Below are 26,070 nucleotides of genomic sequence, written 5' to 3' on the forward strand. Positions count from 1 at the left end.
GTAAACAACGGTACAACGTCCAATCGAATAAAGCGGGGATCGTAACAAACGTCAATCACGAATTTTCGAGACGAAGGTGTTTTTTTTTTCGCTGCCACGGCATTTCCCGGCGCCGGAGTATTTCCGCGTTCACCATTACAAAAGGAACATGACTCAATATTATTAGGCACTATTCAGTGTCGATTATGTGTTTGTACTTCCACACTCTCCATTTATCAGTTGCTCTATAACGGTATTTTGTCCATTCTCGCAGCCGACGCTGCCACAAAAGCTATAACTCGAGGTCGTCGGCAAAGAAGCACACACTACCGGAGAACAGCGAACGATCCGAGCGGAGAAGCCGCCTTGCGCGGAGGCAGGGGGACAAGAGAACGCCCGTCCAGGAGCGCTGTACGGCTGGATGCGCGAAAGTGAGGGATGCCCGCCCTTTGTGTGCTCGCAGCGGATGGCGTAAGGTCGTGCGCGTGCCAGAGATCGATATGAGACCGTGACGTCAGCATAACTCATGCACCGGGAGCCATTCGGCGCCAGTAAACAAACGCATTGTCGTCGCCGTCGTTGCCGCTCTGCGGGCTGTATGCACAGCGCGGCTGTGACGGAACGGAGAGGGAAAGCTTGGCTCTCGCTTTTTATCCCGCTTTGGGTTGCCATTGGTAACGCGAATCGAAACTCTCGGGCCCTGTCACTGCCTCCACCCACTGCAGATGTGCGGCGGGTGCACACATATATACGTGCTCGCGCCCCCTTACTGCGCTCCATATCTCCAAAAGCCTGTCTTTCTCTCTTACTCTCTGGCGGATCCTGCGGATGGAACGGCCGCTGATGCATGGAGCCCGGCTTCGCCGCGCGCCCCGGCGCTGAATCGCGTTCGCGCCGGAAAGGCGGTCCGGTCCGCGCCGCCGTTTGACCGCGGCCTTCTGGAGACCACCTGCAGCTTCCCAGACTGTTCTCTCGGTTTTATGCTGAGGGTTTTGGCCAGCGCTAAGTGCAGCTCAACCGCGAGTATGCACTAGAAATTATGTCCACACTGTTGGACTATACCGTACAGAATGACCTGCAATTCTATTTCAATTAGAGCTCTCGCTCGGGCAGTCGCCTCAGCCAACCAGTGTAGCGGAACGGGCTTGTTGGTATTTCATGATGGTCTACGGGCAAAGCGCACGCAGGACCAGGAACACATGTAGGCAAGAAACGAACGCTGAGTATATAGTTTCGTGTCTTCGTGTGCGGCTGTTCCTGCATGCGCTAAAGCTTATGGACCATGTTTCCTATCTCTACAACGGAGCAGTGTACAGAGATAAATAGTAATAAAGTAGAGTTATACCTGTTGTGCTTTCAACACAAGCGGTAATACATCCTCCAGAACATGACAGGTCCTTTTGCAAAGCCACAGGAACTTACAAACTCTATACATATGCAGTCCAACGAAAGCCACAGGTCGATGCTATCGGGTGAGGCAATCGATATAAGTAGCGGCAACCATTATGATCTAGATACGCAACATCTGCAGCCGAAGGTAAATATTGAAGCGTGTTCTTGTGCATTCGAATAACTTGATTCGTGTTTTCCGTATTATTCGTGTAGAAACAATGCGGAATTCCTTCTACGTTGCGCATAGTTTGCATATACAAAATTCACACGGAAACAACGCGCAATCATTTCCATGCACAAGGAACTTTCAATAAGGCACGACAAAGGTATACGTATTCGCTTTTCACACTCGTGTCCCAGGTCCACGATAGACAGACCGGTTCCCTTTCTCAAGTGACTTCGAGCGCTGCTGTGAGCCGCATTCCCGCAACGCTAGCGACAACCGTAGTATGCCATTCCAAAAAAACCAGCCTATATATGCCTTTAAATTTGACCTTCATTTTCTCGCACGCCTCTCGGCATTGTTTTCTTTTCGGCCGCATGTATATCCTGGTTGCGGGCAACACGTACACGCAAAGCGCCGTGCAGTTCATCGCTCCTACATACGCGACGAGTGAATTAAGAGGAAGCGGTTGGTATAGATGCACGAGTCATGAAACAAGTAAGTGCGAGGGCACCGCAGCCGTTGCGCAAACAGCGAGAAAGCGAAACGCGAGGACCCCGCTGCAGTGTCGCCACTATTCTCCGACAACAGTGCGCGAACGCTCCACTCTGCGCAAAACTGCCGACGACACCTCCAGCATGCATGCTTGCATGCGGCGACGCAGCGGCCCCTGTAATTGCCGGCGGCACGCAAACCTTTCCCGTGTATACGCAATCTTGGACAGTGTTTGCGCGCCTCGCATGACAGGGGGGCTACCGTGCGCGCTATAACGCGTGGTTGTCGCAACTGAAAGGTGTCCTTATCCTCGCTTTGCACCTGCGCCACTTGCCTCCTCTGCTCGTCTGTCTTTCCTTCCTTCTTCGCCACTTCAGGTGAGCTGAGCCACTTGGGGGCACGTATATGCGTAAATTCAAGAAAGCTAAGCAAAGTGCACGTCGGCCAAAAGTACGCGTCACATATGCGCGAAAATGCGTACCGTTTGAAACACGCCTTAAAAAACATACAGCGAAATAAAAGCGGCAATTGCTCCTTCAAACGGGGGAAGCGAGGGGGGGGGGGGGGGTGGCTCAGTAATTTGTATAATCAAATACTCCTCGGGAAGCTTTCGAACGTCGGCTAATAGTGGTATTCAAGCAAAAAAATAAACGGGAGGCGGGGGGGGGGGGGGGGGGGGACAGCGGAGAATGTAGCGCTTATTACAATATGCGCACTGTTTGATAGACCTGAATATTCTCAGGCCAAGGCAAATGTTGAGTGAAACAGCATTTCCACGGGTGCCTCAAAAGAGGTTCTGTTACGAAAAGAAAGCAAAGGGTACGTCCATTTTCACTGTTACATCAGTAGGCGCCACGCAATGATCCGCTCATTTCTCGTGTCGACAAGGCAGTTAATATCAGGGACACCTGGCTGCGAAGAAAAAAGAATAAAAAGAACATGCCAGGCTGCATTAGCTACCTCGTTATCCGCAGTGCAAACGATATGCACTTCGCTTAATGTCAGAGTGCGTTGCTTTACAGCGTCTCAACATGGGAATGACATAAAGGTCGTAATGGGGAAGAGGAAGGGGAAAAAAGAAAAAAAAGAAAAGGTTAAGGCTACAAACCACCACTGACGGAAAGAATAGCTTAATAAAAGGAAGAGAAGGAACGCTTCGAATTTCGCGAGAAACAGGAGGGGGCAATAAAAGAACGAGAGAAAGAGAATGATAAAAAAAAAAAACGAGATCCATTCCTTCAAGAAAACAAAACTAAAGCGGCCGAGAAAACGCTGTAAAGCCCGGGCCCAGGCCGCGGCGCGCCACGCCATGCACGCACCCTCGCCGTTTTGAAACGGCACGCCACTGGCCCACGCATAACAGTCCCGGGCGATCGAACTTTTGCCCTTTCTCCGCAAAGCACGCCAGCGACAGAAAAGCGTCGTGCCCAGCCGCGGGGTGAATTGCATATATTCGCGCTATTGCTGCTGCACAGGAGAACGTGAGAGCATTTTCGACAACAAGAAGAAGAAGAAAGGAGGACGCAGAAAGCAGAGAAAGCAGAAGCAGAATCCGAGGCACCGAAGCGGAAGCGAAGAACGAATGCACCGGGCATATACTATATACCGGGGAAGGCTTATATTATAATGCGCGAAATGGGGGTGAGGGGGAAGGGCACGAAGACAGGGACACACGCAGTCGGCAAGCGAGTGGGGGAGGCGCGTGGCCCAGGCGCAAGCGTGGCGGCAGCCGCGGCAAAAGGCGGGGTGCTGGTTGCTGCGCTCGTGGCGTAAGACGAGGGGCACAAGCGAGAAACAAAACAGGCATTGCCACCGCCAAGAGGTATGCGTGTAACATCGGCTGCATGCGTATACGCGCGGCTTTCGTGCGAAGAGAAAAATGCTCTTGCGCGGGCAAAAAGGAAAAAAAAGTGAAAGAGAGGAACGAAACGGCTTCTGTCTCTGTTCGGAGAGAGAAAAGAGGCTCATTCGGATCGATTTTTGCGCCTGCGGCGACGGTTGCACAAACGAAGGCAAGCATGCCACGCCGCATCTGCTCGCTGTCCGCCAAGGCACACAGATAGAAACAGAGAGAGAGTGAGTGTGTGTGTGTGAGAGAGAGAGAGAGAGAGCGAGACGAAGAGGGGGCGAAAGGCAAAGACAGCGCACCACCATCACAACGCTCTGCAGCAGCAGCGAGCGAAAGTGAATGCGAATTTTATGGATTGGCGGCGCGCAAAGGGGGGGGGGGGAGCACGGCAGTCGAGACGCGTTCGAATTTTCTCCGCGGGTCTTATTCCCAGCTCCTGCAGTAACGCACGCACGTGCGCCCAACGATTGCGTTTGTTCGTACCCTGGGCTCAAACGTTCCCCCTCCTGCTCCCCGCGACATCCTCCCCCTCTTTCCTTCAGCTGCTTCGCAGCCCCCCTCCCTCCCCCCTCTTCTAAGTCCAGCTTCACGCGCATTTCGTTCTGCGGCAGGTATGTAGTTCGCGTGCCATACGCCGCCGATCGCCACTGCTTTTGTTTTTGGCAGTTCGCCTCCCCAGCTGTCTCTAAATATAAAACGCGAGCGTTTTTGTCTGTCCGTTTCGTATGCGTCTTTGTGCGGCTACGTGCGCGAGTGCTCTGATGCGTGGAACTATACCGCCTGCCATGCCCGCCCGTGCATGCGTGGATGGATTCCGCGCTCGCGTCACAGTCGACCCGCTGCAGTCGTCGTCGCTTATCGCATTTGGACGCGACGCTCGCGAATGTATGGTTGGGGGGGAGGTCGCGTAGTACGGCGTACGGTACGCGTATACAAATCGCGCGTGCGATGGGCGAGGGCCCAGCGCCGAAGCTATGCTATAGTATGGATAGCGGGCGCAGAGAAAGAACGATGCCGTGCGTGAAGCCTGTCCTTTTTTTTCTTCTTTCTTCTCTTTGCGATTGGTGAAGAGCGCACGGTTCGACCGCTGAGGGGGTCTGCAGCCACAAAGCGCAGCTGCCCGCGCTACCTGTCACCGTGTGGGCTGCAGCGATATTGACCGGTCGCACCATGGTGCCCATATACAATAAAAGTCAGCGGCTATTCGACCTCCTTTCATTACTCAGCGAGCGACTGCAATGCCGATTGCTTTCCTAATGTCCTGAATCGATGAACGCCTTGTTTGTTACAAATACACGACGAGAGAATCGTTTGCCTGCTGTTTATCGAATGTTAGAATACATACTAAAGCAGTTGATCGATACTTATTGCGCATGGCACTGCATGTGATGTAATCTCATTTTCATCGCTTTGGTCGTGTTAGTTATAGCGGGCCCACCGATATATGCAAATTCAATTTCAGCGGCGGCCCCCACTGTGTAAGACTAGGGCCGGTGTAAAAGTCGAACTTAAAGCTTGACTGTTCTCGGGTGGCCGCAAATTAACGTTCTCTTGGAAGTCACCTCGAGCGTATTCTAGCGCATTGCCTTCAATGGCATAAACGGAAAACGATCCCAGGCTACCCGATAGTTCCAAAGCCCGAACAGTCTCGTACATTTAATTTTCTTCAGTTACACAGGGCGAGGTTGTTCGATGGGGATGGAGTTCTTTCTACGCGGGAAGGACTGTCTGAAATCGATTGTCCCTGTTGTGAGCGCAGTGACGGACGTTCGATGGTTTATTACACACACGCCTTTACAACCATCACCTTCAATGTGGTGACATAGAATGCCATTTGTGCTAATAGTGGCACCGGATGCTGTGTATGTATAATTCCGTACACTGGAGGGCTGAGGAGTTTTCGATCGGATGCAGCTAAATAACGCGCAACGAAATCTCACAGGGCGAATTGTTGTTTTTTGCGTTCTGCTCGGAATGCTATAACTGCAGATTGCGAATAATCGAACAACCGACCTATATAGCTTCGACACAGCTGCAGACACGGTGTACGCACAGGCTAGAGTCATGTCTATAAGCACCCTGCAGAGCCCTGTAAACACTCTCTATAGAACCTTTATACAGCGCCTTTGCGGCGAGCGTGTCCTGGCGCTGAAAAGAGCCCCCAAGTAAACGCTGCGTTTTATGGGCAGATATGCTGCACTACCCTTTGAGTCGAACACGCGTAAACTTGTAGAAGAACGGCATTTTAGACAAACTGGTATGTATTCACGCTGAAACAGCGTGCAAGGAACGCGCGCTACGTGACCCTGTCGTTTCTCACAGTACGTGTGTTTCACATACGCTATTTCAGTATCAATAAAACACAGCTGTCCTTAATTCAAACAAGCCGGTGGACCGAAAAAAAATAATAATAGCATCCTGATTTCGCCATCCATCGCATTTTTCTATTTCTAGCCGCTAATACTGCCCTCACTGAAGTTCGTCGACTGCGATCAAAGTCACAGGTATCGAAGGCCACGCATCGAACGTTGAAATCTATTTAGGAAGGCTGGCAATATATGTCTTTCCGGCAAAATCTTTCCAAGCTTCGTCAGATCGGTTATATAGAATCCTGGCTACAAATCTGCAGAGAAACTATCAGTCATTGCAATGTATCTGCAGTGGGTGACATTTTGACGCCGCTGGTATACGTCATTCACGCAGATGAAGGAATGTTTAACGTTCACTAAGTTTCTTTATAGCGCCTTGCATGTTTGTAATATATATTTGTTTTGCATAAAGTTTGTTCAGTGTACGAGCACCAAACCTGCAGCAGCGGTTTCTCTTCGTTCATCATCTGTCAACTTCGCGGTCACAATGTAGATAGTTCCTTCAATATATAGGACACAGCGCGTCGTAAACTTTAAACGTGCGACAGAAGGCGAGAAAATTTATAATTACGCTTTATAAAACTCGGCGTAGATCGTCGGGTGAATGTTCCTTTGCCAAAATTAATAACCGAAGCTTAATGCAGTGCCCCTGACCGTCGTAAGGAGTTTTAACAAATGCGGTTTTAGACGAGTGCGATATTAGTCGGCGTACGCCGTTATTAGGGAGCAAAAAAATTGCTTTTTGCAATGAATAGAAGCGTAAACCATACATGCATTTGCGGCGCTATGTGTTATAATATCAAGAAACATATCAAATGATGACAAAAATACGAAGCGCCAACATTTAACTTTTCTTTTTTCCATCGTAGCACATAAGAAATAAAGCCTTGTTATCAGCGAAGCTGAGTTGCTCTGTCGCGTACATCCCTTGGAACGTCTAGTATTACAGAAGTGAGTAGCGGACAGCGGTGGTTCAGTTCCATTAGTTCGTTTGCGCCACTCTTGTCAATCCTGCAACAACACATCGCTCTCGTGTATTGAACGCGGAGTTGAGTGTCATGTCTGTTCAACCTGCTCAATCCTAGAAACACGTTACAACAACAATAAAAGGTTCAGTCAAGGGCCATTTGACATAGCGCGGAACGAATATCTCTGCACTAAACGTCTCGTGCTCTTCGCGCTGAGAACTTCGACTAAACGGAATATACGTATATGTGTATACGGCAGCTCATATATAGGATCTTCGCTTCAAGCCTAGCAGATACACAGCAACTATATACAACAAAGCGCGTTAATAACGCGCACTCGAAAGAGAATCGATTTCTTCGTAATACCACGGCTATCCTAGCGGCCATATACTGTACAGGAGCGAATGAACACCGAAGACAGAAAACCACGCTTTATCTCAATAGGTTTGCTTCAGCTGCCATATACCGCGATGTTGACGACGCATTGCAGAAGACGGTTAACAATGGCATGTTTCCATTGCATTTTACTTGTCTTTCACTGGGTTTTTGTTTGTTTGTTTGTTTATTTGTTTGTTTGTAATCATTTCAATCTTTGATAGCACCTCTGCAGCCACATTCCCACGTAGCATATGTAGGGCCGGCTTAGGCGTTATCATTTAGGATTCAGTGTAACATTGGTACATGTTTAAGGTACATGATAATTTACAACGTTGCATTAAACCGTAAGGGGTGCCGCAGCACTGTATTTGGAACACACAAACTATAGGACAAAGGGGAAGCTGTACTTCCATCGTGCACCTTACACTACAAAGCGAAGATATCACGAGGCCGAGTATACTAACCCGCGACCGTGCACATTCCGTTCTGCTTGTGTCTGTGTACAAAGTGCGCAACGCAACCGCACACGCTTGTAGCTAACGTTTTAATCATAATCGTGAGACTCGATTAAAACAAAAGTTCTCAACGGGCACTGACAGCGGTAGTTGGTAAATTTTTTACCCACTTAAAGTGCACTTCGTTCAGCACTAATCACGTGCGCTATTCAGTTCTGTACGAGCAAGAATTCTTAGCGGTCGCCTGGTATACAATCATGACGCTTGTCGCTTGAGGCGTATAGCCTTCAGTCTGGACGCTAATCATCTCCTGCTGTCTGTCATGCAGAACCACGCGAGCGACACACGCTCTACAGTGGTCACAGGCACGCACACACACAAGAAGTGGCACTCACCCGTCCTGTCCGGTCGGGTTGTTGTACTTGGCAGCAAGCGACCTCATGAAGTCCGAGTAGTTCCTCGTCATCATCTCCACCTGCTTGAGCGCCGGCGCGGCCAGCGTCTGCCTGTCGACGGCGGCCTGCGCGGCCGCGGCCGCTATCACGCCCGGTGGGAACGGGTGTCCCGGCACGAGGCCCGGCCGCAGGCCCAACACGAAACCGAGTCCGGGCGGGAACACCCGCGCCGGAGACGGCGAGGACTGCGGCGACGCCGTGTCCGACTCGGGCGACAGCCTCTCCACTTTGATGTCGCTGGCCGGGTGCGTCAGCAGCGCCGTCCCGTTGACCGGGAGGAGCTGCGACGCAGCCGCCGACGACCGCTTGCGTCGGCTCGCCGTCGTCACGCCGGCCGCCGGACCGACGCCCACGACACCGCCGTTGCTCGTCGCGCCGCTGCTCGCCGCCGCCGGTTTGTCTGTGGAGAAGTTAGCCATACACCGGTGAGCGACCACACGCACAGCCACCAGCGTGGCGACGAACGAGAGCACACCAACGATCACACATGGCGCTGGGAACACCAGCCGCTGGCACTGACGAGGGAGCGCGGAGACGGCAAGCAAGCGTTCCTGGCGGCGTTCGACGACGTCGAGCGGCCGACGGTACGAGACGCACAAGGGCCCGCACGGGCGCGCGCGCAAAACCGAAACTGAAACAGAGCGCGGCGCACTGTATACTGGAGCACTGGGAGCGCGACACACGGAGCGTGCGCGCGCGCGCTGAGGAGACCGGTGCGACGCGAAGCGCACGTCGGTGGATCGACGCGTTTCTCTGTGGACCGCACGGCGGCCCGGCTACGCTTTGCGAGTCGGGAAGAAGAGCGGCGACGGCGGCGGCGGCGCTGCGGCGACCCAAAGCGCGCACCTCCTCACGCATGCGCTCGCGGGAGAACAAAATGCACAGGTCGCTCCATCTGGGGGGACGAGCGCGCGTTAAAGCCGGACGCCGCTGCTGAGGTAGTTGCAGCGGTACAGTGGAGAGCGTCAAGGGTGGAGAGAGGGGGGGGGGGGGAGCGAAGATTTGCGTGCGACGAGGTAGGCGCACGAGCGCGCGCGCGCGCGATGAAGAGCAAGAGGCGCGCGCGATCACTTCTCCTCAGCTGGCGGCGTCGCGAGGAGGAGGAAGAGCGAGCCTCCTCCGAACGACGACGGAGAAGCAGGGGAGGAGTTTCGGTTTTGGGTTCGCTTCCTTGACCGCTCCTCGCACGCTCACCCCCCCACCCCCCGCCTTTTGTGTTTGCGTCGCTTATCGCTCGCCGCTCGCCGTACGGAGCTGCCTCCCTCGCTGCGCAAGAAGGCGTGGCTTTGCGTTCGCCGCGGGACGGTCCGCCGCCAGATAGGCGTCAGGGAAGAAGGAATCGCTCCCGCCGCCGTCTCCTTCTCGGCCCGATAGCATCTTCACCTGTTCGCTTCTTGCGGCTGCCGCCGCCGCTGCTCCCGGCTGCCGAGCTCGTCGCCTCCGCGAAGCGCGCGCGCGCGCTCGCGCTCGCTGGTTCCCTCGGATAACACCACCGGCCTCCCGGGCGCGAGGAAAATGAATTCGAAGGGGGGCATCTGGCGCGGCTTCGCGTGTGTGCGCCGCCGCCTATTGTGTGTGGTTCGAGCGTCATATTTTGCCGCCTCTGAAATTGTTTGCCTGAGAGTCACCTCTCTGCCGCCGCCGAAGTGTTCGACCTCCCGCAGTCGGCTCGCATGCAAACGCCAATCGATTCGAAGCGGCGTCATGACAAGGAATGAAGCACGACGGACGCCCATTTAAACGCATGCGCACGGTCGCGAAAGAATGCTGTGCGCAGCATCCGAACCTGAGGATAAATTTTGTTTTTGTTGGCAGGTATCCTAGCACAATACATTGATACTTCCGGCTCTTCCTTATCCTATATTGCTTGAAGAAAGAAACTAATTTGACTGCTCTTCCAGAGAAGGGAAGAAAAGCGAGAAGCGCTTGAAGTTTAGCGCTTTCGAGCCGTTCGGTTCGGTACATGCGGTCGGTGTTATAGCATCTCAAGTTGAACATTAGCACTTCAGACATAATAAAGATATGCCGTATTCGTGCAGGAACGTGTACCTACAGGAAGGAAGTACAGTTGGTACTAACCGGCACTTGCTCTGATCATTTCGCCATGAGGGAGGGCCTCCCGGCTAATGAAATATTAATTTACGCATTTTAAGTAATCCGCATATTCTTCAACAAAAAATAATTATAATAGCATTATGTGCCAACTTACAAAACACTTTTCACGTGAATATGCGTCAGCGTCTTCGACTTCGCTTAGCAGAGCAACTGCAAAATGTGACGTCCCGAAGTTACGGCGATGCTGCTGTCACCCTCAGCACACACAAAACAGATGGCCGTTGATAAGATGGTGAGCCCGAATGATCTTATAAATATACTTTTTGTCATTATATGCCACCATCTCCGCCATCATGAATATACTGCATACTACATGAACACTCCGAAATCTTGTTTATTGTTCTTGCAGATTTGAGTTTTTCAGACTGCCTGAAGGTGAAGAAGCGGCGAGTCATTGCGAGAATCTGTTCGTTTACTTGCTTGTTTGTTTGTTTCGCTACAAGTCCACACACCTCCAGTATCCCAAAGTCCCCTTCATTTACAAGCCTGGACATTAAAGCAACCAGCAGAAACAACATGAGGTTACATACCCCCGTTATGTATCCGTGCATCTTAAAGCAAACAAGTTGTCCAGATTTAAAATAAGCTTCTTTACACTTACTTGTACGTGATAAGTCACGTTGCTCTAATGAATTTAAGTAAGCATAACCGAACTTGCACAGCTTGAGCAGAAACCAATAAGCAAAAGTGCCTGGGTTGTGGCCAACTGCATTTGCATATTAATGACTTCCAAGATCCATAAAGAAAAGAAAAGCACTAATTGAACACAGTCTAAATCACAGCGTAAAAAGAAAAAAAGAAGAAGGAAGAAAGGTAGGAAGAAGATGAGCAAAAGAAGGAAGGAGAGGTAGGGAGGGCAACCAGACGTACGTCCGCATTGCGTACATCCAGTCTGCGTACGTACGTTTTACACGGGGGAAGGGGTTTAAGGGATTCAAGAAGTACAATATGTCAAAGTGATATAAATTTAGAACGATGCATTACTTATCGCTACGGCTTCAAGATGTTCGTCAAGCGTTCAATCTTCTGAGAGGCAGCGATAGTTATATCGGTAACATGCGCGCGCGAGCAACACAACAATGGAAATCGAGTCCTAGACATTATTTCTTCAGATTGTTTTCATCCTAAGAGGCCCAATTCGCTACCAAATCAATTGTAAACCTTAAAAACACGTAAAGAAAGGCAAGTGCCCGAGCATTGTCAGCTGCCTTCGCACGAGTATATCGATACGAGAACAACGTCGAGGGCACCGCTGTGGCTATCGCGAGTACGTGCTTGCACCCAAATAATATATAGAGCAGCCGGGATACTGGAGCGTCAACTCGCTAACTCGCGCCACGGATTTGAACCCGCACGCCCACAGTATAAAACCGAGATCGATTTTGGGACGCCGTAATCCGACGCACACGCCGTCCATTGGTCACGAAGCGCCGCTCGCTCGCCGGGATTGGCTCACGCCTTTTGAAAAAGGCCGGATGGAGCACCTGCACGGCTGTTGTGTACGCGCATTGTGTTATAACAATAAAACTTTTTGTAAAGCGTGTGTATAGCGTATGTATAGTACCTATATGCACACTGCGTGGCTCGGGAGATTAACGTTCCAATCTTGGTCAACCGCGTGTTCCGTCTAATAAGGCAAGCACGATGGTCGTGAGTTAGCCCAACCGTGGCGATAAAAGATCGAAGAATGCGAAGTCCCATCAGATCGGCGCGTTAAGCTTATCTTCGACGATCTCGGAAAAGAACGCAACAAGAGAGAGAGAGAGCAGGTGTTGTTTATAGCGGCTACCAGTGTTTATTAATGCCGCCGGCACGAGTGGTATATAAATCACGTATACGAATAACGTGTTCCTGTTTGCGGCCTCCGTATAGCTCCTTCAGTGCTTAACGCTATAGGCAACTGTGAGCGGGTATATTATATAGTACACGCATAAAGGGTTATACCCCGTCAGGATGCTTGTACCCCAGGTTATACTTTGGCGCTGCGGTTTGAACCGATGTACCGATGAACCCTGGCGTGTCCTCAAGATCTACGTTTATGCAAGTCTCATCTTCGTTCGCGATTAGTTAATGGCTACATTAGTTCTGGCTATATACAGTTTTTCGGTCAGAACCTCATGCCTTCTCTCTCTCTCTCTCTGAATCTTTTACGCCAGGAAGATGCACAAAAACACAAACGAGCAGGACAACGTTGTCCCTGCGTATCACTGTTCCCGTTGCTCTTCAATGACCTTCGCGCCGCAAGTTCCGCCTGCAGTGGGCATAAACCAATTCCGAGGAACCCCCTATGTGACAACAGTACGCGATGTTGCGGTTATGATATGCAGGGTGTTTAAGAAAGATGCGTTCGAAATTCCTTAAAACACAGAGACAATGCGATAGTTGCGGGCGAGCATGAAGCGAGTGATGTGTATCACGGCTTGTTAAGAACGTTCGCTTCACGGTCACCCGTCGGTGAGGCGCCAACATTATCATATGAGCGTCTGCGAAGCCCGTGACAGTGGCACTCTTCGAAACTTTAGTATAGTTTTCTGTTTCTTAATGCGAAATTGGCCGGTAATCTATACACTGTGGAAATGAGCGACGTATATATATATATATATATATATATAGCAGTTTTTGCACGCCCGGAACCGGTATATGAACTCCTCGGATGACGGGCTTTTCAAGTCTTGCACTAGGATCAATTGTCAAACCCTTTCTCGTAAATGAGTTAATTAGTCTAATTTCCATAAATTACTTGTCTACTTACTGCCTCGGGTCAGTTTAACAGGCACGCCTCCGCGGTAAAGAAACAATCCAGGGAAAATCGCTTAATTATCGCGCCTTCTCTATACCTAAGGAAACTTCAAACATATTCCCCGACGCACCACGTATGCGGATATATGAGCAGCAGCCCCTTAAGTCGCTAGGACGTGGTTCACGCTGAAAATAATTCTCCAGGACGGCCAAAACGCTGACGTTGCCGCCCTTTATAAGGATGGGGTCGAACGTTCACACCTCGGAGACCGGAGTCAACGATCGCTCACGCCTCCCAAGTTCACGTGTGACGACCCCCTGGAAGTCCCTTGCGAGTGCTACCGATATAGTTTGACGACCTGCCTTTTTCCGCCCATCAAGGAGAATCAATTAGCCGCGACCAAAGACTGCTGAAAAAAAAAAAAAAGGCTTCGAGCACGTGCGAGTTGTTCGTCGTGTGACTTTTTTTCCCGCGCGTAAGCAGCTAAACGAATGTTAAAAAAAAAGAAGAGAAAAGAGGGATACTCAAATGTTGAAGAAGGCATTGGGCAGCTCCAGTTGTTCCTCGCGTTTTACCTTTCCGCAAACAAACAAAACCACCAAGAAAGATCGAAAACGAAAGAAACTAAAGAAAATAACAGTGGATGCCAAGCTCACGTGACGAACTTCCGAAAGCAATTTTCGGGAAGCCCCGCAGCGCCCGACACTTTCCTTCGCCGTCACTTCCCGCGCCACCTCCGGTCTAAGTCGACGACGCGCTGCTGGAGCTCGCTGTCCGTCAATCAGCTGCCGCGCGGGCGTGCGTACGGAAGTCAAGTCACTGCCACCTAATCGCCCTTCTTTCTTTTATCCTTGAAAATATTTCTTTCCTATCGTTTGAAAACTACACCCAATGGGCGCGAAGTGCACGCCGTGCGGTAGCTCACATCATCTCGTCTCGCTGCGATGCGTGCCTGTTCACGCATCCTGCCTGCCTGCCTGCCTGCCTACAGGGTGGTGTACTACGTGACGCTGACGCGTATATAGACGCTTCCGAAAAGGGCGAGCATCCGGCGGAAAGCGGAAGTGAATCCGCGAAACACCAACGCCTCTCTCACCTTCTGTACACTGCCCCCACAGTTTTTGTTGTTGTTCCTTTCCTGGTGAACGTATGTATAAAGACTGGCGAGTGTAGGTATACTCCAGCCGGACGCATGCGCGTGGGTGGCATGCGTCTGTCGCGCGTAATTATACATGATAGGTGCGTAAACGATTGTGGAAGCACGCGGACTCTTCATCGCCACCGGGACACTGTGCGTGCACCTGGGGTCGGTTCATTTCCGCCGCGACCGCAGCACTTAATCGCCTGCACCCCCGCCCCCCCTCTTCCCGCTTGTACCCTCTCCCCCTTACAAGTCGCCATCCTTGGAGCACGCGTCCCTAACTATAGCGCTTGCGTGCTTGCGGCTGCAGGGAGCGCCTCAATTAAATCTGCCGCGAATTCCCACCCCCTCCCTGTGCATCAATTAATGCTCGTAATCTAAACTTTGCCCTCCTTCTCGCCTTCTCCAGTTCGTCGTCGACTTCAAGTCCTTTCCTGTCTGTGTGACCCGACGTCCGGAGCTGTCAGAGATGCCTCGCCCTTACCTTTAAATGCAGGTGCCTTTCTCCGGGGCTGTATACGTCTCCAACTGTTCCTCCTACAGCTACTGCTGCGGTGTCGTCAGCACAAGGTATATCTATAGCTCGTGCCGTCGCTCAACTACGTGCACCTCAGCGTCCTGTTGTTGTTGATGGTGTTGTCATTGTTGTCAGATAAAAGCAACTCATTGCGAGACTCCTATACAAAAAAATTAATTCGACTACCCGAGTTTACCAGCATTATGACGTCAGCAGGGCGTCACGTGCTTCGCGACCCATCCTTTGGTGTTGCTCTTCTTGTTTCCTCTCGCGTGCTTTTCAGATCTTTTTTCTTTACGCTTGCGTCGTTCGGGGTCGCGTCTATAATTCCCCCTCGATTTGTTTCCTTTCCAAAGCAGCTCACAATCCGATAGGTGATTTCGACAGGCCTGTGTAAACGCGACGCTCGTTCAAACCTTCCACGTTGGCGCTACCTGACTTCACGTTAGCGCTTGCCTGGCCCACGCGGTCTCACAGACTATGAAACCTCTGCTGTCCATTCGCGTCGTAGACAGCTTCCAGCACTGATTTGTGGAAACGAGCGGAAGACGTAAAGCACCGTGTACTCCCATACACGGCCGGGTGCCGCGCTTTAAGAGCGCCGTCGCCAGTTTCCATCTTCCCACAATAATACGATCCACGCAAGCGATGGGAGGAAAGCGTTGAAGGCAGGCAGGAAAAGGAGGAGGAGGAGGACATCTGCGAGGGAGGAAGCGCGAGGTCATGTGTCAAAAAATCGTCGCTCGTCACGCGCCGCCTGCGCGCGAGTCACGGGAGCCCGCTTCTCCACGCGCGCCACCCGCACCATGAGAGGGAGAGAGAGAGAGAGAGAGACTTCATCAAGGCTAAGCGCACACGCGCGCGCGCAGGAGAACATTACGCGCTCCTTTTTAGGAGGACGCGTCACTTAGCTGCCTTTCTCTTCTTTCATTCCGTCGTTCTCTCGGTTTCCTTGTTTATCTTTTGTTTTCCACCTATCTTCGAACTACCGTGCTCGCTCTTTTTCGCAGCGCGACCCGCGACTTCCGCTCTGACTGCTGGAGAGCACAGCGTATACAGGTAGGTGTGCAAGTAGCCGCGTAGTGCGCAGCACGCGCAGAGGAGGTTCATTCATGAAAAGCGGGGTGTAGTGTACGTCGCCAAGTTTTACGCGTTCATTCACGTCGGCGCGCGGTGCCCAATCTTCTGCGCAGGGAGCAGAGGAACCGCCGTGTTGCCTGAATGGCGTCCGTCGCGTGGACGAGGGCGCTGACAAGTCGGGGCATTTCCGCACTCCGTCGCCAGTTCCCGCGTAGGCCTGGTCTCGCACGTGGGCAGTGTACCTGTTTCGTTAACCGCAGTTAACGCTATATATATCCATATATCACGTTTGTGTGAAGCATGCGGCGTTGAGAAAAAAAAAAAGAACAATACATGCTATTAAAGACGCTGAGCCCTCGATGTTGTGAGCTGTTGTGAGTCACTGAGCGCGTGTAAGACGCATTGTTCCCATTAGCCGCTTGAAAGTAGTGAGTAGCTTAAAAAAAAGAAGTTATACATGCAAAATGTGGACGGACACAGCAAGGGACGATCTGCCGCAATACATTACAAATATTTAGTTTGCAAGCTGCGCAGTCAGTAAAATTAACGCATGTCTATACCAATCCTTAGCGAGTACAGATAGTCGGCTTCCAAAGGAATCATATATACATACTGTCTTTTATGCATGCACATTCGCTGGAATATGGAGCGAGCGCTACTTTGCGCGGACTATGGAAGTTCTATGCGTTTCCTCGACAATGTCAAAAGAAATGAAGTTGCCAGGTGTAAGAACCGACCTGCGTGGAAAATCGCGGCAATCCATTCGAGAAGGGATCGCCGTACCACTTTTAGACCCGGTCGTCAACGTACGAAGCAGCTCGAATATACGTGCCCGATTCCGTATACCTCGAGTAAACAACACATTGGAACAGAGGCCTCGAGCCTTCCCACGCCTTCTCTTCTTTGCACGCCACAGAAAACGAGAAAAAAGCAAAAGAGAGAAAGCTAGAAGAAAAAAGAAACCCGGAAAATTAAAGCAAGAACTTGGCGAAGAAGAAGACGTCATGCGTGAGGCCATTTCTTATACCACCGCGCATGCTCCGTTGAATACATATACACGCAACGCACTTCACAGTCGTACTCCACTGCATATGCGTATATAAGCCGCACATGCCCCCTCAGCGAACTCCGCATCCACAAAACTGTGCAATGTTGCGGAAGCCAGAGATGAAACGACAGCGAATCAGAGGTAGAATTCGCAAAGCTTATCCCTGTGTATAAGGAGACCTATACCAATTCATCGATGCACTAACCGTGTTGTTGGCCATCCTGATTGGCTCCAATGACGATATAGCAAAGCATTCACACGCGTGTGTAGCGGGAATGTGAAAGCAGCCCGGCGTCTCTTCGTTGAAGCTCTGTCGCTTCCACAGTGCTGTACGGTATTCAGTGAGTCGGAACGTATGTTCGCGAACGTTCGCGAACTGTCGCGTCCAAGCGTGGGCCGCCCGTGGAGCTGACGTATATAGCATGCGTGCGCGTTCCCCGTTGCATACACGACCGCGCGACGCAGCGTGGCTCCCTGCCGCACTATATGGCACGGCAATGGTACGACGTCCCTCGCTGCTCTGGAAATGCTGCTCGGCCGCTGCTCACGGAAGCGGAACGGAATAGCGCGCACGGTCGCTTCGTTTCCCGTCTCTCACTCGTGTGCCGCGCCGGAAAGATGCAGCTAGGCAGCAGCGAATAAGAAAAAAAGAAGAAGCAAGAAATAAATGTATGAATGGGGCGTATAAAGTTACGCCGGCGGGTCGCGTACCTTGCATAGGCCGTATACACGGGGGAAGCGTCGCGCCGGGGACGCATTTACGCGACAAGTACGTGTATACGTGCTCTCCGCGAATGCGCATGTATATAAACGGTCGGAGCTGCTCTATATAGACCGTACGTGCGCGGCACTCGAGCCCGCGCATATATTCGCATTTGTCTCGGTGGCGAAATCAACGGAAGCCTGGAGGGGGGCCCCCTCCCACGCCGCCCGTCACGCCCTCATCTGTTGTTCTCTCTCCGTCCAACTCTCTTGCAGCACGATTCGTCGTCGTCACCGTCACCGGCAAGCCTCTCCCGCAACGTCAACGCTTTATTCGTGTTGCTTTTGATCGTTGTCGTCGCCCGTCTCTTATTTCTTTGTTTTGCTCCCGTGTAGGTATAAGGCGTGACTATACCACCGCTCTCGCTACACGCTCGCGGCAGGGTTTTCTCGACGTTTTAAAAGCACCTCACCTCCCCACACCCCTCGCTCGCTTAACGTCCTTGTATTTTGTTTCGTTGCGCTCACACTGATTCACGGGTTCCACGCCCGCGCGCGTGATATACTCTCTCTCGAGGGAGTAAAGAAAGAAAGGAACAGCCAATGATGGCAGGAAAACAGTGGCATCCGCCGGAAAAACAGAAAAGTGAGAGAGAGGCCGAGAGAAGAGCACTGCCCCTGACTCGTCCAGGGCCCCGTTTTCCACAGCGCAATGCTTCCCCGCCATACACAGCAGAGCAAGTAGTTACGCACCTCTCCACCGGGCTCTCCGTTTAAAGGGCCCGACTCCGCTTCCCAACAACTTCCCGTCGTCGTCGACGTCGCGAAGAGGGGGCCGCAAGCGACCGCTGCGCGCTGCGAAGCACACGCCTCCATCGCTACACGCTCCCCCCTCCCCCCAACTCCCCATCCACCACGTCTCTACTCCCCCCCCCCCCCCCCCCCCTTCCGCGTGGCGTAACGCGACTTCTCCTCGCTCCAGTACGTCGCGTGCTGGTGATGAGTGTTCCGCCGCGCGTCCTTCGCCACACCGCCGGACTTGAACCCACGCCGCCCTCTCAAGCAGGACGCCAAGCGCAACCCCTCCTCTCACTTCCACTCCACCTTCCGCCCCCCCTCTGTCCTTACGCTATTTCCTGCGGACGTATATGCTTGCACCCTACGCGGTGAGAGCGCTGGTGCGCGCGCCTCTCCCACTTTTTTTTTTCCATTGTTATGCGGGAGGAAGAAGGCAATCATTGCCGACGCTGCCTGGCCTGGAAAGTGTCCCTCTATCTCGACTGCGGGCCAGCGCTGCGCTTCTCTTGCAGAGTTTGGCATTTTCTTTCCCAGGCTTGGACTCGCAGCAAGACGAGAGGAAGTGGAAGCCGTGGAGCAGATCGACCCGGTGCTCCCGCCCCGCGTTTTCTTTAAATCGCCCGCTGGCGTCGCGCGAAAACTCGGGCTCGCGCGAATGCTTGGCCGCACGCTTCCTCTCCGAGGCGCACACCGCCCCCGGCCGCCCCGTACTCCTGCTCATTATTTGTGTCTCTGCTGCTGCTACCATGCTTCGTGCGGGGGTGCCCGTGCACACGCTTTCCCGGAAAGTAACTACTTTACTCGCTCGCTCCTATTTCTCTCACTCTCGCCCTACAGTTTTTCTGAATGATGCCGCGAGTCCTTCCTTTGTCTCTCTCTCTCTCTGTCTCTACGCCGTATACAGTTCAAAAATTAAGGCTGAGAACGGAAAAGAGACTTCCGGAGGAGACACGAGTTAGGCTGCCGGCAGAGACGAGATGCTCGCCCAGTCTTTTTTTTTTTTTTTTTTGGGGGGGGGGGGGGTGAAAAGGACAGCGTCGATTACGCAAGCTTCAACAATGGGCACACTGGTGCGACGTCGCTTCCGCTGGAAGCTCAGTTCATGCGGGTTCAATTCCATTAGGTCTCGCCCACAGAAAGAAAGGAAACGGCGGCTAGAACGGAAGGAAACGAAAATTTGGCTCGGAGTAAATTTTTTTTTTCGTACTCAAGTTCACGGCAAGGACTTTGCAAGACAACACAATACTGGAATCACTACCTCTTTCTCTATATCTTTTTTTTTTTCTTACTGTGCAATCAAGCACCACCGTATTGTTCGGCGAGTAAACAAGACGGGAAGAATACGCTAAGAATATTGCAAAGCGTATCAGATGGCTTAACAAACGTGACTGCACAGAAAACTGACTGCCGTATGCACGAGCAATATACCGGGCAAAACAAACAGCCATTTCTGAAGGTTTACACACCGACAACCGACCTGCGAAAGTGTGAAGTTTTCAACATAATCCCCGATAAGCAGGACCTAGGTCACTGATCTTACGTGGCCTTACGATGGAAGGCTTATCCCTTAATATTGACATGAACCATGTGATATTGCGCGCCTACAGATATGGAACTTGAGTCCGGAAAATTGCACGAGCGGCTCGCGAAAACGAGCACGGGATATTCGTGGTTAAGAGTCGGTCATTGTTATAGTTGTTTGGAATTGCGGAGAATGATTTGAGGTTAATGATGGTTGCGCAAAATATTTTACGTATAAACTGTTCTAGTGAGATATCCATCTCATACATTAAAGCGTTCCGTTTTGCTTCGGTACTATAAGGTCATCACTAGTGGATATATTGATGCGCTTGTTCACAAATCTAAGTGCCTGCACGATTTCTTGCACTTCCCCACAAAGAGATGGTTTCATGCTCCTTGGCTTGCGTTGCAGCAGGGTCTCAATATAACGTCGCCAGACAAACAGATATCGTCTTTTACAGAGTCTCATTCGTAAAAATGTAATGTCTCTAATCATTTCCATGCAGTGATACTAGAAATACTTAGTGGCGAAATACAGTCGGAAGATGCTCACAGAGAGAGTCAAGTGCATAGGGTTGAGCTTGTATGTTTGGCAGGAATGTGCTTCTCAGGCCACCGTATTTTCTGTCGCCTTTGCTTTCACGAAGAAACACATGCACGCTGGCCGAAGCAAGAGTTTGTTTATTATGTTATATGTGTAGACGCGGATCTACGAAGGTTTCACTTAACACATCTTTTACCAACCCTTTGTCAACTTTCACCCAACAGAAGCAAGGCACGTAACCAGCTGTTCACAATTGACCAGCGACGAAGGTAACAGAACTGTAAGTGCATGACGGGAAAGCCCCTCAAACGTGATCTGCCGAAGCCCCCACGTTATTCCCCGCTACACAACGCGAGACAATGGAATAGCTTTCGTGCGTAAAAAGCCGTAGTGAATCTCGTAGTGTTACGAGAACAGCAGGTCGTGCTGAGGCGGCGACGCCCCCTCCCCTCAACTTTCTTGCCTTTCTTTCTCACCACCCTTTCCCCCAATCTATGTCTTTCGTAGTAAACACTGCCTCACGCGACGACTGACGTCACTACGATCCTTGGCTTTCACAGGTCGGCACCGCTGGATTGTCAGCAGCTCCGGCCAATCCCGTTGCTCATATGAGCAAAGGGCGAGCGTTTCCAGCAGCCTCCTCTCCCGTTGACTGCGAAAGACCCATGTCGCGCGAGTTTTGTTTTTTATCCCTCCTTAATCAACTGCGCACAAGCTTCCTACTGTATAGCGCCCCGTTTGTAGCGCCGTGTGCGTGTGTAGTGCAACATTTCTCTCACATTTTTTTTTTTTTTTGCTCCCCTTCAGCTTGTGGGCGTTCTGCTGTTTCCCTTACGGGGGACTTTGAGTCGCTGGAAGAAAGAAAGAAAAAAAAAACTGGGAAAGAAAGAAAGCCGTGCGTGTCTCACGCAACACACCGACAGGGTCTTTCACTGTTCACGCTCGGCGTTTCGCCGCTGTGCGCATGCAGCAGCAGCCGCCCTCGCATCTCGGACACGACTCGCTGGCCGCTGTCGCGGGTCACGTCACGTGACCAACACGTCCACTGCCCGCCCCTCCCTTTCTTCCTGAACTCATTCTTTTGTTCCAAAGTCGTCCGGTGTTCCTCCATTCACATAAACGCTCTCGCCCTTTTTCGCGTCTGACCAGGCGAAATTTGCCTCAAAAATTCATTCAGCCCATACGCTAACGCGCAGCGCTGTAGGCGTTCACTGAGTGAGTGAGGGTGGCGTGAGTATTGTGTACTATTACGACGTAAGTATGAGACGGAGGGTGAGACTGAGGCTGCTATAGTAGCTTTTCCTTTGTTCTCAGGCTCTGCTGTCCTCTCTTGCCTACTCCACCCACACTCCCCCGTTTTTTCTTGTTTGCCTTTTATTTGTGGCCACTTCCGCCCACTCTTTCTTAATTCAGCGCTCTTTAAAGAGTGAGGAGTGCCTCGGGACACACTTCGAAGACACAAGCACGTACACACGGGCATTAATAAGCTAAATAAAAAAGAAGAGAGAAGTAAGAAACAGTGGAGGAAACAACTCCGAGATACATTTAAGAAGCGCCACGAAGATATAACAGGACGAAGTGTGTAGTGGAAACGAGAGCGCCGGGACTGGAAAGAAAGCTGAAGCAAAGAAATAACGGAGAAGCATAGGGGTGTAAGTAGTATACAGCACACACGGAGACGACAGAGAGCTCGGCGCACCAGACACACACTCGTTTGGCTCGGGGAGGATGTTCGCTCGCGCACACACAAACACACACACGGTTTCCGGTGATTACCACCGACCCGAGACTATAAGCTGCCATTTTCCCTCGAACTCCGATTTTGACCTGTCCTTCCCCACTCTCTCTCTCGTTCTCGCTGCATTTCCGACTCGGAGGAAAATAAGATGCTATAAAATAGCAACTCGGGCTCCTTAAGAGAGAGAAAAAAAAAAAAGTACTCCCCCACGTTTCCTCGTGGGTGCACACGAGTGAAACGGTACGGTCATCGTCCCTCCCACGACTTGCATGGCTGTCTTCGGCTGCTCTCTTTCTTTCCCCATTTTCTTCTTTTTTTGTATATACATACTCTTTATTTCAAATTTTCTTACTGCTCTCGTTCCTCTCTCACGATAGAGTACGTCAACCGAAGCGTCCTTTACGCACCGCAGCGGAGTTGACGACCGTTCCCATGACCAGCGAAACGGCGAACGTGAGCGCAGAGGTCAACGAATGTGTGAGAGAGAAGTAGCAGCGGTACAAACGGAGAGCGTGCTTATACATGAAAATACATGAAATCGCGTTTTCGTACCACAATATTTTGCGCGTGTCTATACGCGCCAACTTCCAAATCGTTATAGTTCGCCTCGACATTATTCGTTTCTCGTTGCCACGCGATTCTTGGCTAATCCCTCATTGTGGGACCACCATGGACCTTCAAGTCAACGACGTAACACATGTGACACGTATCCGCTTATTTACGTACCATACCCGCAATGATTTGACTCGCGAGACGCGTCGGTTGAGAACAAGTGCAAACAGTTAAGAGCAGAAGTACGTGTTGCTGGGCTAGTCGGTTCATCTTGCTCAGTAGACCACAAATACGATCGTTTAGCGCAAACAATGAATCGCGGAAGGAAACAAGGGGCAAGCAAGCCCAGCCGATCTGATTAACCACGTCAGTCTAACAGACGCAACGGCGACGCAAGTGAAGCAGGCTCAGGTATATACACTAACAGGCTAGAGTCTAAGATTGATTGATACTGTCCTCAGCACAGAAGGTGCTGAACGCGCTGTTGCGCTTCTTGGGGACAAGTGGACTTAGTGACAGACTTTGAGAAGTGTCACGCACTACACCTTTACTCATGTACAGTTTCTTTTAAAATATATTTTTGCTTGTGTGTCTTGCTATCACCTTTATTTCCATTTACCTCCTTACCACAGCGCAGACTAGCCAGCCCGTTTATGCATCTGCTAATCACCCTGTCTTTGCCTCTCTTTATGTCTCTCTAGATTGACATGTCAGTATTCTAGACTAGCTTCTTGCTTGGCAAGTAGGCGTTCAGAATTAAGCTTGATGTTTCAGCGTCATAATTGAAGAAAACTCCTCGGTTCGAGTTTACTGTTTCGTCTTTTGCAGTGCTAATTAAAACTTGAATTTTAAATCTTCATATATCCTATTTTGCTTGATTGAAATAACAGGGAAGCACATCAGTTTTAGAATTTAAAAAAAAGGCTAAATGTTCCCAAGTTATAAGGGGCTGAAACTGTTCACAACTTTTATGCGCCATGGTGGCACGTTTGCTTGAACTTGGAGCGCCTTGAGCACATCATAGGACTGGAAGTGTTTTACTTCTTGCTTCGTGAGGAAACGGTTTGGGTAAAAACAACGTTTTGTTTTGTACAGTTAGCCCGCAGTATGCTGAAAGTCATGCATATCGCGCACAATTGATAATAAAATATTTTACGTGAAATATTCTTTCTCTTCGAATGAGGAACGATTCATGACTTGAACGATGTTTGTACCGTATGAGATTTCCCGCTATTTGTCAAAGTCAGGGTCAGGTGCCTTTAAGCGATATGACATGACTCGAACTAAAGGAAACATTAAACGATCACTCGCAGTTCGAAATTGTTTTCTTTTAACAATAATGTGTTGTGAGCTCAAATATTTCAGCACATCTAGCACGAAAATACAAAACGTTTAAAAGAGCCTCTGCTCTGCTTGCTCCAAGGCTCCGCATTCAGAGTTGCTTTTTGAATACGGGACTCACTCTGTTATTGTACAGTTATATGAAGAGAAGACACACCGTTCCAACACTAGCACCCAACAAGCTTCCAAGAGGTTCTATAATGTCCAACAGTTGGAGCAGCCATCTTTCAAACCTGTCGTACTGAGTGGTGCATCGGACCCTGCCTCTCGTATTTTACTACACATACACATCGCATCGAAAAGCGAATGCATCAAGGTTGCGAGCTGTTTCCGAATCGTTAAGCTAGCTTCCCCACGTTGTTCGAGTGCTAAGCTAAAGGCCCATCGTTCAAATGAGGACCAAAACGCTGAGCGCTTGCTTGACAGTCACCCGTGAACCGTCAAAGGATGAACTTCGACGCTCATCACGTCATAAAGTCTAAAGGTTCGTTAGGCCGTCTCCGAGTAGCCGTTCGATTGCAGACAACAATGCGGCGAAGCTAACTTAACAACGGCTGTCATAAAAGGTTTTACGGCCAGCGGTGCTGTTGCCACACTGTACTGAATGGCAGCCGGACATGCCCGCAAACACGCGAGCTTCTTCCACGTACTCCCTCCTTTCGGCAAAATCCGAGTCACTCAAACATTCCTTCGGCCGTGCGGTACTATAGTAGCAGACTCGGCTTTCATGAACGCACCATCTCGAAGCGGGCTATTTACGGGACCTCACAGCTAGAGAAACGGGGGTGGGGGGGGGGGGGGGGGGGGTCGGAGGTCGGCGGGCGGAAAAGTGCCGGCAGTTCCGTAAAAATCGCCACCTCTGTGCCGACTCACACAGGAACCGCATTCCCCGAAGGAACGAGGCGGGCGCGTGGCGGCGCGGTTGCCCCACGTGCCGGCAACGGGCTCGATCCATCCTCGACGAAAAAGAGAACCTCGCGAGGCCGCACGGCTTTCTCGAAGGCGTGTTTCACTCCTCCGCGACTTCAACCCCCCACCTTGTACGTACGCGCTTATATTCGCGCATACGTGTCTACGGTGCTTTCGAGCCCGCTTTCACTGCGCTTTCCGTAGGGCGTCTCTCTCTCTCATTCTCTCTGAGCTCCGCCGGAAAGCTCTGGCTTGCGTACAGGCGCGGCTCGGCCGCAGTTGTGGGCGGACACGGCTCGAAAGGCGGGTCGCCGTAAGCACTCGCACAAACAAACGTACCGCGATACGGCGAGGCGGCAGAGACACGGCAGCAGTTCGGGATCGAGCCGGCCGCGCCCTGAAGAAGGCCGTACGCGCTCGAGCCGGGCAAGCGAAGGGTCCTGCCGTGACCCCCGGCGAGCTTGACCCCGGCCGAGCCCCGGCGACGAGACGAGACGCTATGTAGCCGGTGAGGGCGCTTAATTGGAGACTTCGGTTGCTCCGCGGCGGCGCTACGTACCCCCTCTGAAATTTCGGGGTCCCCGCGATGCCGGGCGGCGGGTGGGGCCCGGGCGATTATTATTACGCCCCGGCGGACCTTCTTCGGCCGCGATCGCTCGCGCGCAGCACCGCTGAGACCGCCGCCGCCCGTCCCACGCGCACTGCACTCCACACCTTCGTCACATTTGTGTGTATTTGCGCGTGTGCGTTAATTTCCTCACGGTGATCCGCAGCAGCAGCTATGCGGCGTGTCACCGTGCGGCTCCGCTGACAGAATGTGC

General features: G+C 51.5%; 1 protein-coding gene across 1 annotated transcript in view; it reads right to left on the bottom strand.

Moving 5' to 3' along the window:
- The window catches only part of LOC126547053 (uncharacterized), a 503,539-nt gene that overhangs the window by 82,220 nt on the left and 395,249 nt on the right, over positions 1–26,070 (bottom strand). The window contains exon 5 of the mRNA XM_050194887.3: positions 8,444–8,903. Within this exon, the coding sequence (XP_050050844.1) occupies positions 8,444–8,903 (460 nt within the window). The remainder of the gene's footprint in view (positions 1–8,443; positions 8,904–26,070) is intronic.

The sequence above is a fragment of the Dermacentor andersoni genome, chromosome 3 (assembly GCF_023375885.2).
Source record: "Dermacentor andersoni chromosome 3, qqDerAnde1_hic_scaffold, whole genome shotgun sequence".
NCBI lineage: Eukaryota > Metazoa > Arthropoda > Arachnida > Ixodida > Ixodidae > Dermacentor > Dermacentor andersoni.